The sequence below is a fragment of the Hevea brasiliensis genome, chromosome 2 (assembly GCF_030052815.1).
Source record: "Hevea brasiliensis isolate MT/VB/25A 57/8 chromosome 2, ASM3005281v1, whole genome shotgun sequence".
Lineage (NCBI taxonomy): Eukaryota > Viridiplantae > Streptophyta > Magnoliopsida > Malpighiales > Euphorbiaceae > Hevea > Hevea brasiliensis.
Genome location: NC_079494.1, coordinates 103,116,538 through 103,133,044, shown reverse-complemented (window position 1 = coordinate 103,133,044; position 16,507 = coordinate 103,116,538). Strand labels below are relative to the sequence as shown.

The window sequence follows — 16,507 nt, the reverse complement described above, 5'->3', positions numbered from 1 at the left end:
GAGAAGGTTATTTGGCTTTGCCTATGGAGAGTAGCTTTGCCCATGGAGAGTGGCTTTGCCCATTGAAAAGAGTGGCTTTCAACTCATGGAGTAGGGCTGTTGCCCATTGTATTGAAAGGCTTTGCCAATTGCTAAGGATTTAGCTTTGTTCATTAACGAGGGACATAGAAACTATACATATCTTGTTTTAGGTTGAGCACAAAAATCTGAAGCAGAAAAAATGATACACTGCTTATGCTGCCACTACGAAAAGAATCTCTGTAAATTTGTAAGTTAACTACAGCAAGATAAATAGATTCAATAAATTTTTACAAACCTCCAACATCAACACACAAAAGGAGTATCTACATCAATTGAGAATCAATACAATGCCAGGCTCACTCTTGGCATAAGTCCACATCAGTTTTCATTGCAAAAAAGCATTGAAGTAATTGAGAGAAAAGCTACAAAATTTTTATTTTGAGGACAGTGCAAATCAAAATTTCCTTCCATTAAAAGGAGGGAGAAACACTATATTAAATATAGTGATGGAATACTGTACTGATTGTATGGCTTTTCAAGTTAAATATAATAGTTTCCATAACGAGACTCCCATATTGTGTTTCTACCAACATAACAATGGAAGGAACGACTCTTTGACAACTTTTAGTTCTGTACTTTATTTCTATAATTATTAATCACCAAAGCTTAGTGCCTTCACCCCAACTAAGCATCTTATGTGGCCCCTAAACCACAGGCAAATTGGAATCTTAGCACCAAGAGTATAACCTTTGCCTTCAACATCTTATAAACGACCTTTGCCTTCAATATCTTATAAACTATCCTTCTTTTTTGAGATAACATAGCATTTCATTGTTATAAATGAGACTTTTGGCAAAGGTAATGTTAAATCTGTAATTGTAGCAGGCATTACCCGTAAACTTAGAGCCCGTTTGATATTCATGCTGTTTTTGTTTTCTGCTGGTGGTTGTCCATATTAAAAAAATTATGTGTGAAAAACAAGTTGATGAAACAAGTAAAACCATTTTTTATGGTTTTCACTTGTCATAGCAACCTGTTTTCCTCTTTAAGATGTCAACAAAAGCAAACATTTTTCACTAACAGCTAATAAAAAACACAGAAAACAAAATAATAGAATTAACCACAAAAAGATCCTCACCGATGTGCTTAAAAGTCTGAACATCATCATTAACAGACTGCTTTAAGTTTCCAAGGCAATCCTCACTAAGCTCAGCCTCAGCACGATGTGCTTGTGCATCATCAGAAGAAAATGCTAGGAAAAGCTCTTCTAGCTTCTCTACGAGCATCCGCTTAAAGGCATAACAAACTAGAGTTCTCAGTGTATGCTTACTTAGAAAACACTAATACAAATTACATCAAAAAGCCAAATAATACAAAGTAATCAACAATCCACCCGAACAGCAAAACTGAAGTGATACAAAGACCAAAACAAACAAGAAGGCATGGAGAAAACCTACCATATAGCAAATTTGCATGTGAATCCTTGATTGAATGACCATGTCTCCACCACATCTTCAGCAGCAATTTTACACCTAATCAACAGCAACAACATGAAGCTAAGAGTTGCTCAAAATCTCAAAAAGAAAAAGTAATCAAATGGGAGCAATATTATAATCTAGCACAAACAAACCAATAGACTCTGTGGCTGGAAGAACTATTTCATCAAGAACGGGTCCAGGAATAGCAGATGGTCTGCGATGGACATCCAAAAAGGATCACGCTGCTATAAAAAGAAAATTAAAAAAAGGAGAAAAATTAGAGACTACAGGAAACACATTTACACACACACAGATGAATGTCTGTGGCTTGTCCATTAGTTAATCAAAATATTAACTGTCAGGATGATGTATTTACATCATACAACATAAAGAAACAATACAATGCAACATTCATTAAATAAAGCAACAGTTATGGTCCTTATGGAGCTCTTCTTTTTCAAGAACAAATAGAATACATATAAATTCACCGATTAAAGATCTAGCTATTTACCATGTCAAGAAAATAAATTTCATTTCACATAAAATACTGAAAAAAAATAAAAATACATGATCAGTAAGTTTGTAAAACTTGCTGAAGCAATTAGTGTCTGTTAAATTTGGAGAGATTACTGGGCAAATTATGTATTAATTCATTTTAATATGGGCTTATTTAAGTTATTGGGTTACTTTACAAATCAAAATGACAAACCAATTTAATGTTGAAACCCAACCACTTATATATTGCCCTTTTACTTCATATTCTTTTAAATGTGAGATTCCAATATTCACTCCTCAAGTGAAACTACATGGTTATCACTTGACAATTAGTTAGAATTTTAACTCAATACGGGTCCAATTATACAATCTTATGGAAAGCTAAAACCCACAACCCAGTCTAGGCTCTATTACAATATTGAATTTGGAGAGAATACCAGGCAAATTATGAATTAATTCATTTTAATATGGTTTATATAAGTGGTTAAGTTACTTTACACATCAAAATGACTAACCAAGTCAATATTGTAACTTACCTACTTATATTTATCATTTTCATCTTTGTATTTTTTCAATGTGGGACAAGTATTCTCAACACTTCCCCGTCCAGTGTAATCATATGATTGTCATTTGACAAATTAGTTAATAATAACCTAATATGAGCTCAATTATACAGCCATATAGGCTACGGAAACCCATAACCTAAATCAGACTCTAATACCATGTTAAATTTGGAGAGAGTACTGGACAAATTATGTATTAATTCATTTTAACGGGCTTATATAAATGATTGAATTACTTAATTTACTTTACACATCAAAATGACTAGTCAATTTAATGTTGAAATTCAACCACTTATATATTGCCCTTTTCCTTTATATTCTTTCAGTGTGAGATTCCAACAACATTAGAACAACTTCAAAATTTAAGGTATGAGAAGCAATAACCATGAACACAAGTAACAAACACATCAAGAACACAGTAAGATACATAGAGATTCGAAAGTAGACATGATATCTTTATCCACATATGTACATGCATTTATAAATGGCTAGATGTATCTGCTCATCCTTATAGAACATATAATCATCCACATATGTTAAATTTCACTATTAATTTTTTTTGAAAAAATACCACAAGAAAAAATTCCGAAATAGAAATGGGATCTCCAGTTCTTGGAGATCTGGACAACATATCAAGGTGGTCCAAGTTGCTGAAGTACCATATTCCAGCACGTAGGTCCTAGAATGAGCATACTACAGGGAGGCAGTGAATTAGGTAATCGATGCATTTGGCCATATTCTTCAGCAACATAAGTGGGAAAAGTAAAATAAAAATAAAAATTGAAAAGAAATTGCAGTAAATGCAGTGTATCACAACTTATCATTTTCATCCACATGGAAAGGATTATGCTACAGTCATTCAAAAATGAAAATCGGTTATGAAGTATATAACATAAATTTTAATTTCTGGAATTCTTAGTTCATAATAGGCACCAACAGCAATTGTTAACTCCATATATTGCCATAAAAAATCACCACTCAAAGAATGTCAATCACAAGTACTAAGGACACCTCTGCTGTTGTTCCTTCTCAGCTTGTTTACGAGCATATTCAGCAGCTGTAAATCCAAATGTGTGTCAAACTGGGATGATATTCCCAAAGATCGACCTTCCAATTCCTTAAATGCAAAATAAAGACAAATTAGAAATACAAGAATTACTTCCAATCCATGAAACTCTAGTTATCCACACAAATAATGCACAAGGGTTGGTAACCCACACCCCCCCTCCAAAAAAAAAAAAAAAAACTCATTTATGTACTAACAATATGAAACTCTAGTTATCCACACAAATAATGCACAAGGGTTGGTAAACCACACCCCCCCTCCCAAAAAAAAAAAAAATCATTTATGTACTAACAAGAGTAACAATAATAAACAATACACAAACTAGAACACTGAATAGTTTCACCCACACTTTTGAAGCACCCATGAAGAACTCCATAAAAGTATAAAAGGCCACCAAAGATATTCTTGTCAGATAATCTAATGAGATATAACCATATAAGCATATCAAGAAGGTGATTTATGCCATTTAAAAGTAATTATCCAGAGCAATTAACCTAGTCAATGATAGGATTTACCAAATATTATTGGAATATCATTATTGAGTAAGTTTACATTGCGACTGGGGGAAATATGGTATTTAGGGAAAGCTAAATTGGACTAAAGGAAAGGAAAGTGAAAGTTAAGGTAAAGGGAATGGAATGGAACGTAAATGAAGATTAAATAACTTAATTTTATTTGAGAGTATTAAAAAGAGTAGGATATAAATAAGTGTAAAACTATTTAAAACAAACTTTACATTATACCCACGGATTTAAATTAAGGTCGTGGCTACATTCGTGGGTAATGGAAACAAGCCTATAACGGCCATCACATAACGGTAACATCGTATTTCTATGCAAATTTTTTTTTGAAAATATAGCAAAGTTCATGAAACGAATTAATATTTAAAAAGATATAATTAAAATTATGATACACAATTAAATAACAAACATAAATACATCAAATAAAGACGATAAATCTATCATTCTTAGATATTAAATCAACATAAGCCATAATTTTCTTCAGCAAAAGCAAAAATACCAATAATAAAGACAAGTTACTCACTCTTTGTAAAATATGGATGTAGAAGTGTGATTAATTGCTCTCCTTCACTTCAAATAAACATTCATTAATTGATAATTTTAGCTCAAGAATGAAGATTTGTAAAATATGAAAATTTGAGAAAAACAAAAGATGAAGTGTAGAAACCATAAAGAAAACAAGTTATTTGCCTCTCTGCTCCAAAGTAAGGAATCTATACCCATGTGGGTAACAATTGTTATAGTTACTTAACGACCGTGACCAATACCAATTTTTTTGCCGTTATTTAACGAGGGTAATGGTAATATGAAATATCCCCCTCAAAAACTTGTATTTCATAGCTGATACGTTACATAATGACTGTTATTTAAAACTATGATTATACCCTTTAACCACCAATTTGGGGTATAAGAAAAATGGGTATTACTCTATAAGGAGTCTAATGTATGTAAATATTTGACCTCCATTAATCCTCCAACACCACACTAAAATGAACTATAAAACAAGTTCAGTAGGTTAGCCAATTGGCCTTCATTTACATTTAACCAACTTCTAGGTGCAGCCATAATATACAATCCTAGTGAAAATGGATCATAACTCATAAGTCATAACCCCTTTTGTTATCCATATCAATAGCACTCTTAATTTTACTTAAAAAGAACAATTATTAGAATCTCATAATATCTATCATAGAAGTTGTTTACTCTCGTAAAAATTACAACCAAAACAAAATTGTTTAACAATATAGAACCATAACAGCTAATATTTTTTTTTTTTATATCTCAAACTGATTTTTGAACTTGCATCCACATTTTAAAAATTAAAAGTGTATTATAGGATAACAAACTACTATCAATTATGCTTCTACGACAAATCACATGCAAATAGTATTTTTTTTTCTTCTTTTTTCATTGATGTCTAAAAACGATGAGTTTAATGTCTTTATTTAATGTATTTGAGCTTATCATATAATTGTGTGTCTTAGTTTTACTTGTATCTACCAATATCTAGTCATTTTATGAACTTTGCAAATTTTTCAAAAAAATTTGTGTAGCGGCCATTACCGTTACATGACAGCCGTTACAAGCTTATTTCCTTTACCCATGACCGTGAACGTGAACATGATCAAAACCACGATTGCGATCACGATTTGAAACTATGTATCTTAGTCAATACCAGAATGAATCATATTATTTTTAATTTAAACCAAAAACAATTATATATGACTGAGAAAATGAGGTGAAACATACAGCTTTCTCATCTTCATCCAAGAAGTTGAGAATGCTCTGCTGTTTAACTTCAGCTCTGTTTTTGCAGGACGATGTAAAAGACTGAGGAGTCCAACCTGCAGAATGTTTCATCAGACTAGCTCATAAATTTCACTGGAAAAATTTAGTAGCAGATGATAAGGTCTAATTTCAGAGTCTTGAAAGGCGCACCCTCCTTTGAGCCCAAGGTATTGTAATAACCAGCAGAGAATCCCCCGGTAAATGCTCCATGGAATCTTCTCCGTCCTTCTTCATCCCTAACCTGAAATGAATCCCTAACCTGAAATGAAATTAAAAACAAAACCAACACAAAATAAAAGGCATGAGATATTTTTGTTGAACCACAAAACATCAGTGAATAAGTGCCAGTTCTTTTGACATATTAAATCAAATGAACAAGTCACAGTTACACTAGAAACCATCACATATGTTGAAGAAAATTTTTGGAGAATTCAAATAGCTTGCTCTCTTGCACAGACGTGATGAGGCAGCAAATAACAATTGAAATATTGTCCGATGAGCCAAACTAACTCAGAAGAGAAGCGTCCATCAGATGGAATTTTTAGGTTAAACCAAGAAGCAGGGCAAGATAAGGAGACAAAGGCACTGAGACAATTGTTACAATCAGGGATATGTATGACTAAAAAATAGCAGCAGTGGCAAAGAAGTCAACCTATTACATCCAAAGCAGCAAAAGCACACAACTTGCTCTAGCTTCGATGGACTTCAAACTGCTTAGGACACTGATATAACAAACATTATTGTTGAGACTGACTAAAAGGACTTATATTCAAGCTCCATAAGGATATGCAATGCCTCAGAGACTTGGGGCTTGTTGACTATGATATTAGGAGTCTACACGCTCGATCAATGCTTCATGTTCTGGCCCATTTACTTCTTCATGGGATAGAATGGAATCAATTGCATTAAGGAACTTCCCAAGTCTGTATTTGAACTCACTCTAACATAGATATTTCAACCTTTTTTAACAAAAATTGGAAACAACAGAGCATGAAATTTCGATTTCAATTTCTTAACTATATATCTCAGAAACCAAACATTATAATTAGGTTCACAGAGCTCAACTTTTTCGATAAATGCAAAAAGTAAGGAACAAAAACTGACACAGGCACACACAAAATAGGCCATAACCAGAGCCAGATGGAGTTATAAGCAGCTCTGTACTTTCTTTCTCCCTTCTTATACAAATAATTAAAGCTTCTGAATTTTCATTTACATTCTCTAGAACCAAACACATAGACAATGAAACAATTACCTCTTGCTTCCAAGAAGGGAGGGTTCGGAGGTGACCAGAGGCCTCGGCGAAGGCTTTCTTCTTGCGGCTAGTGAGCTCTTCCTCGCGCTCTATCGGGGTACCATAGAATAATCAAGCTAGCTATTGAGGTGGGAGAGCCCAAGTTCAGATATACCCACACAAGTTTTTCATCATAACATCCTCTTCGTCCATTTCCATTCTTACTATATTTTATCTGCATTGTTTTTTAGCGAGCGGTTGAAGCTCAGTGAATCTTAAAATAAACAGAGATGATTGGAAAGGCTGGAGATTGAAAAGAATGGGTTCTAATTGATAGAGAAACCAATTGAACAAAGGCAGACTGAAGATAGGGTGTGGAAACAGTTTTCCCTTCGTTGGTAAAAACGGTGAATAACAATTTTTATTCTTCGAATAAAAAAATCTAAAAAAATAATAATAACAATTTTTAATTTAAAAATTATAAAGAATTATTTATATTTGTATAATTGAAGAAATATATTTTAAATTTTATTTTATTTTATTTTTAATTTCTTGCTAACATGTATTATTTATTTATTTTATTACATGATTATTTTTTATATTATTATAAATAAATATCTTTTAAAGTCATTATTTAATTTTAGTTATAAAAAACTAAAATATAATTTTATCAAAAAAATGTATTATATTTTAAAAAAAAAAGAATGTAAATATAATTTAATTTCCATTGGATATTGCGACTTCTTTGCTTCTTCCGGGCGGGGTGGCTCTGCTCCACTTGCCTCGACCATAGGTTTTTTCCTTCCTACCTCTGGATGGAATAGGCAATAAAAATGATTCAATAAATTCATCAGAGCACTCATTTAGATATGGGTATTGGTTTGTATTGTTTTGTTCTTGTAGGTTGGGCTTTCACGGCGAGGGATTTGGATGTCCTGCTCCTCATTGTGTTTGAGTTGATCTATGAGACGGATGTTTATTTTACGAATGATGATATCTCCATGGTGATTCTCAAGAGACTAATAGTAAAATGCATGAGCTCTACTCCATCACCCTCTTTGGCTGCTCTCAATGTTTTTGCTATTTTACTGGCTTGCCTTAGTTTTTCTCGCTCTTATGGTTGTCACTGTTTTCTCCTAATTTGGGTTCAACCCATATGAGAAGACTTGCTTGCGGCTTCTGCTTGGCAATAATCTGTTTTTCTCAGTGATTCATGGCCAGCGAATGAGCAAAGGCCTCCGATCGTGCTTTTCTCTAGCGGTGCTGCTTCGAACCTAGTCAGTGCTGATTTTGTAAGTTTAAAACTACTGTTTTTAATAAAAATATTATTTTAAATATTATTAAAAAAATTAATTTTAAAAAAATATTTTATTTTTTTAATATTTTTATAATTAAAATTTATTAAATTTAATTTTTAATTATTTTTTAATATATTTAAAAAAATAATTTTTTCGGTAACAATTCAACGTTAATGTCAAAGACTTCCCTTTGAGATTGTCGGGTTGTCTTATGCGGGTCTAAGAACCGATTATTCTAGAGTCTGTAATGTTTGGGTTTTTAAGTTGGCCCAAAACTAAAAGGAATGAGCGGGATACTAACTGGGCCGGGCCCACTGTATCTTCTACAATTGCTGAAGAAAAAGACACGAAACATATGTTCAAGACCCAGAATCACTTAACGCGCCAAAAAGGTTCGTGCATACACCCACCAATCAGCTCTATGGGTCCTACTCCCATGTACGAACTCTGTTTCTTTAATGAAATTTAAACGCGCACAACTGCGAGCGTGCCTCATACGAGAAGTAACTGTTTTTGGGGAGGGGTGGACTTTGCCGGTATGCCCCTAATCGCCTGCGAGCGAGACCTGGCTCTCTTATTGTGAAGAAGAGAAAGACACAAATCATGCCCTTGTTTGATAAATCCATATATCAACAATGCCCCTCCTCCTTTTCGCTTGTTTGATCTCTTACGCAACATCTCCGATCGTGAATCGGTTGGCTCGTTTTCTCTGCCCGTAGATTTCCGTAATCGCTCCCGGCGTTTTGACTCGGTGAGTCAACTCTATCGGTTTTATTTCGCGTTTCAGATCTATCGATTTTGGTCGATTCGATTCAGATACATATATGGTTATTTTTTTATGCGTGAATATAAATTTTTTCTATTAATTTTTTTTATTTGATTAGGTTTTGGATATTAAAGATGGAACCGATGGATATTGTTGGTAAATCGAAAGAGGATGCGTCGCTTCCTAAAGGTTAAAAAATTCAATCGTAATATTATCACTATTTTCTTTAAAATTTTAGTGATTGGGTCCTTTTTTGTGGATTTTTCCTTTCTGTACCCTAGGGTTGTCAGTTTATTGATTTCATGCCCTAGCAGGGTTTTTTTTTTTTTTGGTTGAAAATTCGAAATTTTGAGGTACTAGTTGAGTTGCAATTATGTCAAAATTTGAGAAAGTTTTTTTTTTTTTATAATATTACTCTAAATATCAGTATTATTGTGATGATTGAAATTAAGATATTCAATTAGAATGGTTTTGTAACTGTGTGTAAAGATGTTATAAACGTGCTTTCTTATTTATGGTATGCAAAACAATTCTGAACTATATTCATTAAATGTTTTAAGATTGCTGTTATTTTTGACTGAGTAGCTAAAGGAATAGATTTTACACTAGATTCTATAGCTTTAGAAGCGTTTGGCTCAGTAAATTTAAGTTTGTGTGATTTGAGTAAAACTGGTGCTATTAACTTGTGTCACATGCCTTTACTTGACATGACTTGTACAGTACATCTATTATTTGGCTAGTTTTTTTTGGACAGTGGTTGCTGTAATTTGATTGATGATTATGGAGTTCAATGTTTAATGCTCATTCTGATATAACTCTTGTCATTGTTAGCTTAACTATGTGTAGTTGATGATGATAGTGCCTTGTGTTTTGATTGAAATGCTCCACAATCTTCTATAAGTTTGCACACATCGGCCTTTCTCTAACTTATAACTATTCTAGGTTCACACTGTTTGTTTCCTCACATTATTGAAATTGTTGACCATTTTTGTGAACTAGATGATATCCCCCCACCATCCCTGTTTATCTTTTCAAGGTCCAACCGTAACCCTTTTGAATTGGCACAAGCATTCTCCAATGCATATTAGTTTTGCTGGTTTCAGTGCAATTCATTGGTGGATATATGCCCTGGCATGACGTGGAGGAGTCATGCTTCCATAATTCTTGTATTCAGAATGCGATAGATGCAGGAGTTTTTAGTTTGTTTTAGGACTGTCTTGTGCAGAAGTTTAGACTTGTGTGGAGATCTATGGAGGATTCTAAGCTAGTGAAGAGAAATGCAAACTGTTGCTAGTTCAGTGGCATGTTATGGAAGAATATAATTAAGTTTGGTTGGGAAATCACTGCATAAGTGAAGGATTTAAAAAGTTTCTTTGCTCAGTAATAGAGTTCTTACTAGATTGTCAACGTTTGTGATTTGGTTTTATAGCATAATGATTAATGAGAGAGTGGCCTATGCATTTGCAGTCAGTGTGGTTGTGGGTGGATAAACAGTGTCAGCCTGTTTTTGGCACTTGTTTGTGCTGAGGTAGGCTCTATTCTATGGGACATTTCTGTGGTTGTAGTGTATCTAACCTCTACACTGCACAGATGCATGGATGTGCCTGCCTATACATGAACGTTATATATTGTTGGCTATTGATTGGTTGTGAACTGTGATAATTAGTAAACAATGCTCCATATCTCTTTTTTGACTCAAAACTAATATATTTCTCTTCCAGCAACCATGACCAAAATTATTAAAGAGATGTTGCCCCCAGATGTTCGCGTTGCAAGAGATGCTCAAGATCTTCTGATAGAGTGTTGTGTAGGTGCGCTTTTCTTTTGTAAGATTTGTGCCTATCTAGCTTGAACTGTTCTATTTTTTAAACCTGTATCTATCAATATTTATCGTCTTCACTTGGATTTGTAGCTTCAAAAATATCCTTTTGATTGTTAATCTGTCTTATTTTCCCTTATCTGTTCCTAGCATCTTTGTTCTCCTTTTGTGCATGATATCGTCAGTATGTGCTGTTGATCGGCAAGGTTGTTATTTCCACTATTATGTGCCATTTTATTAAGCTCCCAAGTCAAAGAGGGGGTCATCATAGAGGTATTCCAGAAGAAACATAATTTTAAAACAACTTATTCTTGCTGTTGGGGAACACCAAAGGTTATCATTTATAATTTTCTTTATGGTCATTCATTTTAAGAGATTCTGGGTCTGAAAGCATAGTTCCTTTATAACATCTATGGCGTCAGCTATTCTCTAATATATCAGCTTAAATCAGTCAGTAGTTGGATCTTCTTTGGTTCTGCTATGTGTCTTTTATTTTGGAGACATTTCTTTAATACTTGTTTAAACATGAAAGCGACTAATTTCTTCTCATGAAGAACAAATATTAACAGATACCTAATGATCCATTCTAAAATGGTTTATTTGTTTGGGCTTCTATTTCTATATGGAAAATCATTGAAAACTCCATGAGATTTGGTCTTTTACACATTTTAGTTCCCTCTTTTTCAAAATTCAACTCATTGACATTTGAATTTTATAAAAATAATACTTCAGTCTTTTATTGCCCAAAAATAGGTCAAAAAAAGTTTTTCCGCTGTAAAAAAGACATTGATTTGTTCAATTGATGGCCTAACTTTTTGAATTTAACAAAATTAAAGAATCAAATTGTGGTTGTTGGTTTTTTTTTTTTTTAATTAGTATAAAAAGGGTCAAAAAGCTTATGAGTTCAGTCCAAACTTCAGGATTTTATTTTGGTTAGTTAACGCACCCATTTTATAGTTGAATTATTTCCAAATATTGCTTGCAACAGTACATCACATAGCTGCATGTCTATAAAAGCCTTTAAAGCATAAAATTTTCCCTTCAAAGGTCTCTATATCAGAGGCTCCTAAGCTGTAAATGAGTAAATTTGGAATTATATATTGTAAAGATTGTCCCTAGTTTTCGATTAGGGGATTTCAATAAGCACATTCAATCTCTTTGTAGCATAGCTTCCAAAGAAAGTCAAACTTAGTAGTTTTATTAGGGTGGCCATTTTCTATCACAAAATTTATGGTGGCATCAGTTGATGGAAACAAAATTTATGGCCTGGCCATATGATCTTGATAAAAGAACCTCTCTGGAAGAAGTTTTTAAGATCAGCCTGCCAAAGATGTTGATGTTGGAATGAAAAGGAACATCAATGTTTTTATTTCTTTTTCATAAAGAAAGCATATCCAACAGAAGATAATTATTTAACTACTTAATGTGTTACTGTTAAAATGATTTCCCTCAACTCAAAGTGCAGCATTGGGTTGTCTAAATTTAGAATAGTGCCAGTCTTTAGATCTATTTGCTTAAAAATGCTGTTTTGTTTGATATTGTTCTAATTGGTTGCTGATTGTGATTAATATTTATTGTAAAGCTACAGTGGTATATCTGCTTCCTCCATTCTTTTTTTTGTTACTAGATTTCCTAATATATTTTAATGCTGGGCCGTCTCTACTTTTTGTTGTAGATGTATGATTTATGTTTTACTTATGACTGACAAAATTTTCACATTCCAGAATTTATAAACCTTGTATCATCAGAGTCCAATGAAGTATGCAGCAAAGAGGAGAAGCGGACAATTGCGCCTGAGCATGTACTCAAGGCTTTAGAGGTTTTTGACTAATCCATTCTATTGTCCCCCTTCAAAATTCATTTTTACCCTTCTCTTCCTTTCATTTGTTCCCTTCCCTTTTTAATTTATTTATAGTACTTTTTTACCTATGATCGTTATTGTTAAATTTCCTATCTAATTTGTAGATTCTGTTTTTCTAGTATTTTTTTGCTCATGATCAATTTATTCATGTTTTCTTCTAAGTTTCTTTTAATTGATCCACCATAACCTATTCATTGGCAAGAATCTAACCTATCCTATTCCTAGGACCTATTTATTGCCCTATCATCATTTTGCTACTTCTTGTTAAAGCCCAGGAGGAGATTTGCAAGAACTTGAAAATAAAGTAGCTTGAGATATCTGGCATTTCTGTAATTAAAAATTCATTTGATGGTTATATTTTTAGATTGTGGGTGTAATATTTAGGTGAAGTACTTTTGCAGTATTGGAAGAGGATTAAATTTAGCAATTATAGTTGTTGTGGAATTAGGAAGTCTAGAGTTTCTATTATTATTATTATTATTATTATTATTATTATTATTATTATTATTATAGTTTAATGTGATTAGGGTTGCAAAAACTCTATAAATAGGTTTAGGTTTTTTATTATGTAATAGATTTAATTATTATAATTATTATTGAGAATCAATGAGAGTTTCTGAGAATTTATTTCTTTTGATCCCTTTTGTTCTTCTTGTTCTACATCAAACAGTCTTTTTGTGTCTAGGTGACATGCTCGTTATTGGCAGTCTGTATTCCTATCATCAGACTGTATTTCAACCCATGGATATGTTTAACTAATAGTGGCTCTTATGATGATTAAATAAAAATTTTCTTTACATCTTTCTGAAAAGGAGAAAGAGAGAGAGAGGAGAAGTGTTCTTTTTTTCCTTTTTCTTTTCTTTTTTTTTTTTGTTTTTTTTGTTGGGGGGGGGGGGGGGGGGGGGTGGGAAGAGAGAGGATATGCTTATTTTATGATTGAGCAGTTGTGGGTATGATACAAGTATGAATGCTCAAATTGCTTCTTGAAACATGTTATTTGCATATTAACCTGATTCTTATCTGATCTATCAGGTTCTTGGGTTTGGAGAGTACATTGAGGAGGTTTATGCTGCATATGAGCAACACAAGGTTGAGACTACGGTAATTCATAATTTTCTTATGCTCCTATTCACATTTGACCTTTGTTAAGAAAAGATTTTGGAAACCAAATCTTACAAAATCCTTGTAATTGGTAAGACACTCATAATTTACTGGTTCTTCAGTTCAACCTTTGCTTCATCTCTGGTAATGATAGCATATTATAAAGCTCTAGTTCTTTTATGCTCTAATTCTTCATCAAACCCCTAACTGGACTGGACATTAGAAAAATTAAGTTTTGTGAGGGCATTGTGAAGTATATTTCCTGAATTTTTCTTTTGGGATGCTTTCCAGCAGGACTCTTTAAAAGGTGGTAAATGGAGCAATGGGGCAGAGATGACTGAGGAAGAAGCAGTAGCAGAGCAACAAAGGATGTTTGCTGAGGCACGTGCAAGAATGAATGGAGGCGCCATTGCTCCTAAGCAACCAGAGACTGACCGAAGTTTAGAGAGCTAACCTTAGGTGCTTTTATTTCATTAAAACCATAGGCAAGCATCCTTGACTCTTCATTCTCTCTCTCTCTCTCTCTCTCTCTCTCTCTCTCTCTCTCATAGAGTGTACAAAAAGTCATTTGGCAAGTGCACTAGCATATGTGGATATGCACTTGGATTTGTACTTCAACTTACGGACCATGTCTATAACTCAATGTAATTAGTGCAAGTTCGTCCAAATCCGCATCTGTTTCACAACTTTAATGACAATTAAACATAGTAAGTTTACTAGACATACTTACTCGAATCCCTAAGCATAGCTAAATGATTTTGATATATATGTTGTGGTCCTTTTTCTAGGTTGGTAACTATCGCTCTACGACGTCCCTTTGGAAGGAAAATTTGTCTTACCAACAATTTGTGCTAATGTGTGACACTAAATAATGAATGGAGCAAACCTGGCAAAAAGGACATGTAATTGCGTCAAGAAGGATTCTGGAATACTGCTGACGTGTGGGGCCAACATGCTAGTGATGTGTAATTTTTTTTTAATGAAAATAAAGTTCATATTTACCTCTCAAAAATCTAAGGTGTAGATCCTGACCCTATCATTTAATACCAATTAAACTTAATTTTTAGGAAAAAAAAAGCGTCTGAGCAAAAAGTGTTCAAAGGAAAAAAATATTGAACGGCTTAAAGTTCAATTACATCTATGTCTTCATTGAAAAAGTTTAATTTAGTCACTTTTAATGAGTTAGGGGATGCAAATTGATTGGCAAAGTAGGGGGATAGAAGCACTGCAGTTGGAACAGCCAATGAAGAAGACGAGGAAGAAAAGGGCATGGTCGGATTGGTGGACGGAGGAGGTTGTTGCCTTTTTTTATTTTTCTAAAAAAATTTTTTTCTGCAATTTGGGGCTTTTTGATTTGGCAATTCTGCTCCCAAATTGTTATTCTTCGTTAATATAACGTTCTCAGCTTTGGCAAATTTGATCGATTCTCTTTATTATTTTTCATCTAAAATTTTAAAATTGATTTCACTCTCTTTATGGCGTTTAGAAGCTGAGCAAGAGTGACTCTGCTAAGTCATGTTTTCACCTGCTTAGAAGGAGAATTTTCTCCAGCACAAGCAGCTTTCAAAGATTAGCACGATATCATTAATTCTTTATTGTTTTTAAGCGCTTGTTTTATAAACTCAGAAAACAGACAGATTATAAGCTAAATTGATCTTAAGAAAAATTTTAAATTTATTTGACTAAATAGCTAAAAATGTGCCTATTTGAACACAGTGAATGTAAGCTTTATTCCCATTTCTGGTCTGATGCGGGTCTTGGTCTCAAGAAATAAAGAAAAGAATGAAAGGAATCAAAACGAAGACAACCAGAGTAGTATACGCCCTTGGCGTGTACCAGAGCCCAGTTACACGATCCGGTCGTGTTTAAAGTAATGTAACGATTATTATATACAAAAATAAATATAATCATAATTTTTGTTTATTTATTATTAATATTACTACCACTACTACTCGGCTACCAACCACTACTACCCCACCTTGTTACCACCACTATCACTTTCTTGTTATAACCATTGCTCTTACTACTACTACCACTATTATTTGATCACTGTATCAACACTTAGCTATTGTTATCTCTACTAACATCTAACCACCAATAACTTATCTTGTCATCGCTACAACCACTAACTTATCTTGTCATTATTATCACTTAACTATCACTGTTGGCGCCACCACTACCACTTAACGCTACCATTCGACTATCAATCACTGTAATCACTACTAATTATTATTAATATTATAAATAAATTAAATATTAAAATAAAAATTATCATTACATTACATTATTTATATTTTTATTTTACAACAAAATATAAGATTATAATAATGATTACATTATATTACATTATAATTTTAATTGCATTATATAATTGATTACATTACATTGCGCTCTACCAAACGTAACCTTATATCCTAATTATGATTTATTTTAATTTTCTTGTTAGTTATTTAAATTTTTTATTTTAATTAGTATTTAATTTTTCTTGTTTAATCT

General features: G+C 33.0%; 1 protein-coding gene and 2 long non-coding RNA genes across 5 annotated transcripts; 1 reads left to right on the top strand and 2 right to left on the bottom strand.

Moving 5' to 3' along the window:
- Positions 1 to 207: 207 nt before the first annotated feature.
- Positions 208 to 1,929, bottom strand: LOC131173975 (uncharacterized). The gene is made up of 3 exons (XR_009144325.1): positions 1,652 to 1,929; positions 1,479 to 1,553; positions 208 to 1,310 (listed from the first exon to the last, which is right to left on the bottom strand). It is a non-coding gene; the product is annotated as an uncharacterized LOC131173975 (long non-coding RNA).
- Positions 1,930 to 3,365: 1,436 nt separating this feature from the next.
- Positions 3,366 to 7,586, bottom strand: LOC110640575 (uncharacterized). Its single transcript, XR_009144323.1, has 3 exons — positions 7,188 to 7,586; positions 5,894 to 6,173; positions 3,366 to 3,674 (listed from the first exon to the last, which is right to left on the bottom strand). It is a non-coding gene; the product is annotated as an uncharacterized LOC110640575 (long non-coding RNA).
- Positions 7,587 to 8,964: 1,378 nt separating this feature from the next.
- On the top strand, positions 8,965 to 14,734 carry LOC110640568 (protein Dr1 homolog). Of its 3 annotated transcripts, none has more exons than XM_021791917.2 (6): positions 8,965 to 9,215; positions 9,349 to 9,419; positions 10,952 to 11,041; positions 12,774 to 12,868; positions 13,943 to 14,011; positions 14,306 to 14,734. In XM_021791917.2, the coding sequence occupies exons 2-6, from the start codon at positions 9,365 to 9,367 to the stop codon at positions 14,462 to 14,464; spliced, it is 468 nt and encodes a 155-aa protein (XP_021647609.1). In that variant the 5' UTR covers positions 8,965 to 9,215; positions 9,349 to 9,364; the 3' UTR covers positions 14,465 to 14,734. The 3 variants fall into 3 exon arrangements, with proteins under 3 accessions (XP_021647609.1, XP_021647608.1, XP_021647610.1); XM_021791916.2 differs by having other exon boundaries at positions 8,966 to 9,215; positions 14,303 to 14,734; XM_021791918.2 differs by lacking the exon at positions 9,349 to 9,419 and having other exon boundaries at positions 8,967 to 9,215; positions 14,303 to 14,734.
- The last annotated feature ends 1,773 nt before the right edge of the window (positions 14,735 to 16,507 follow it).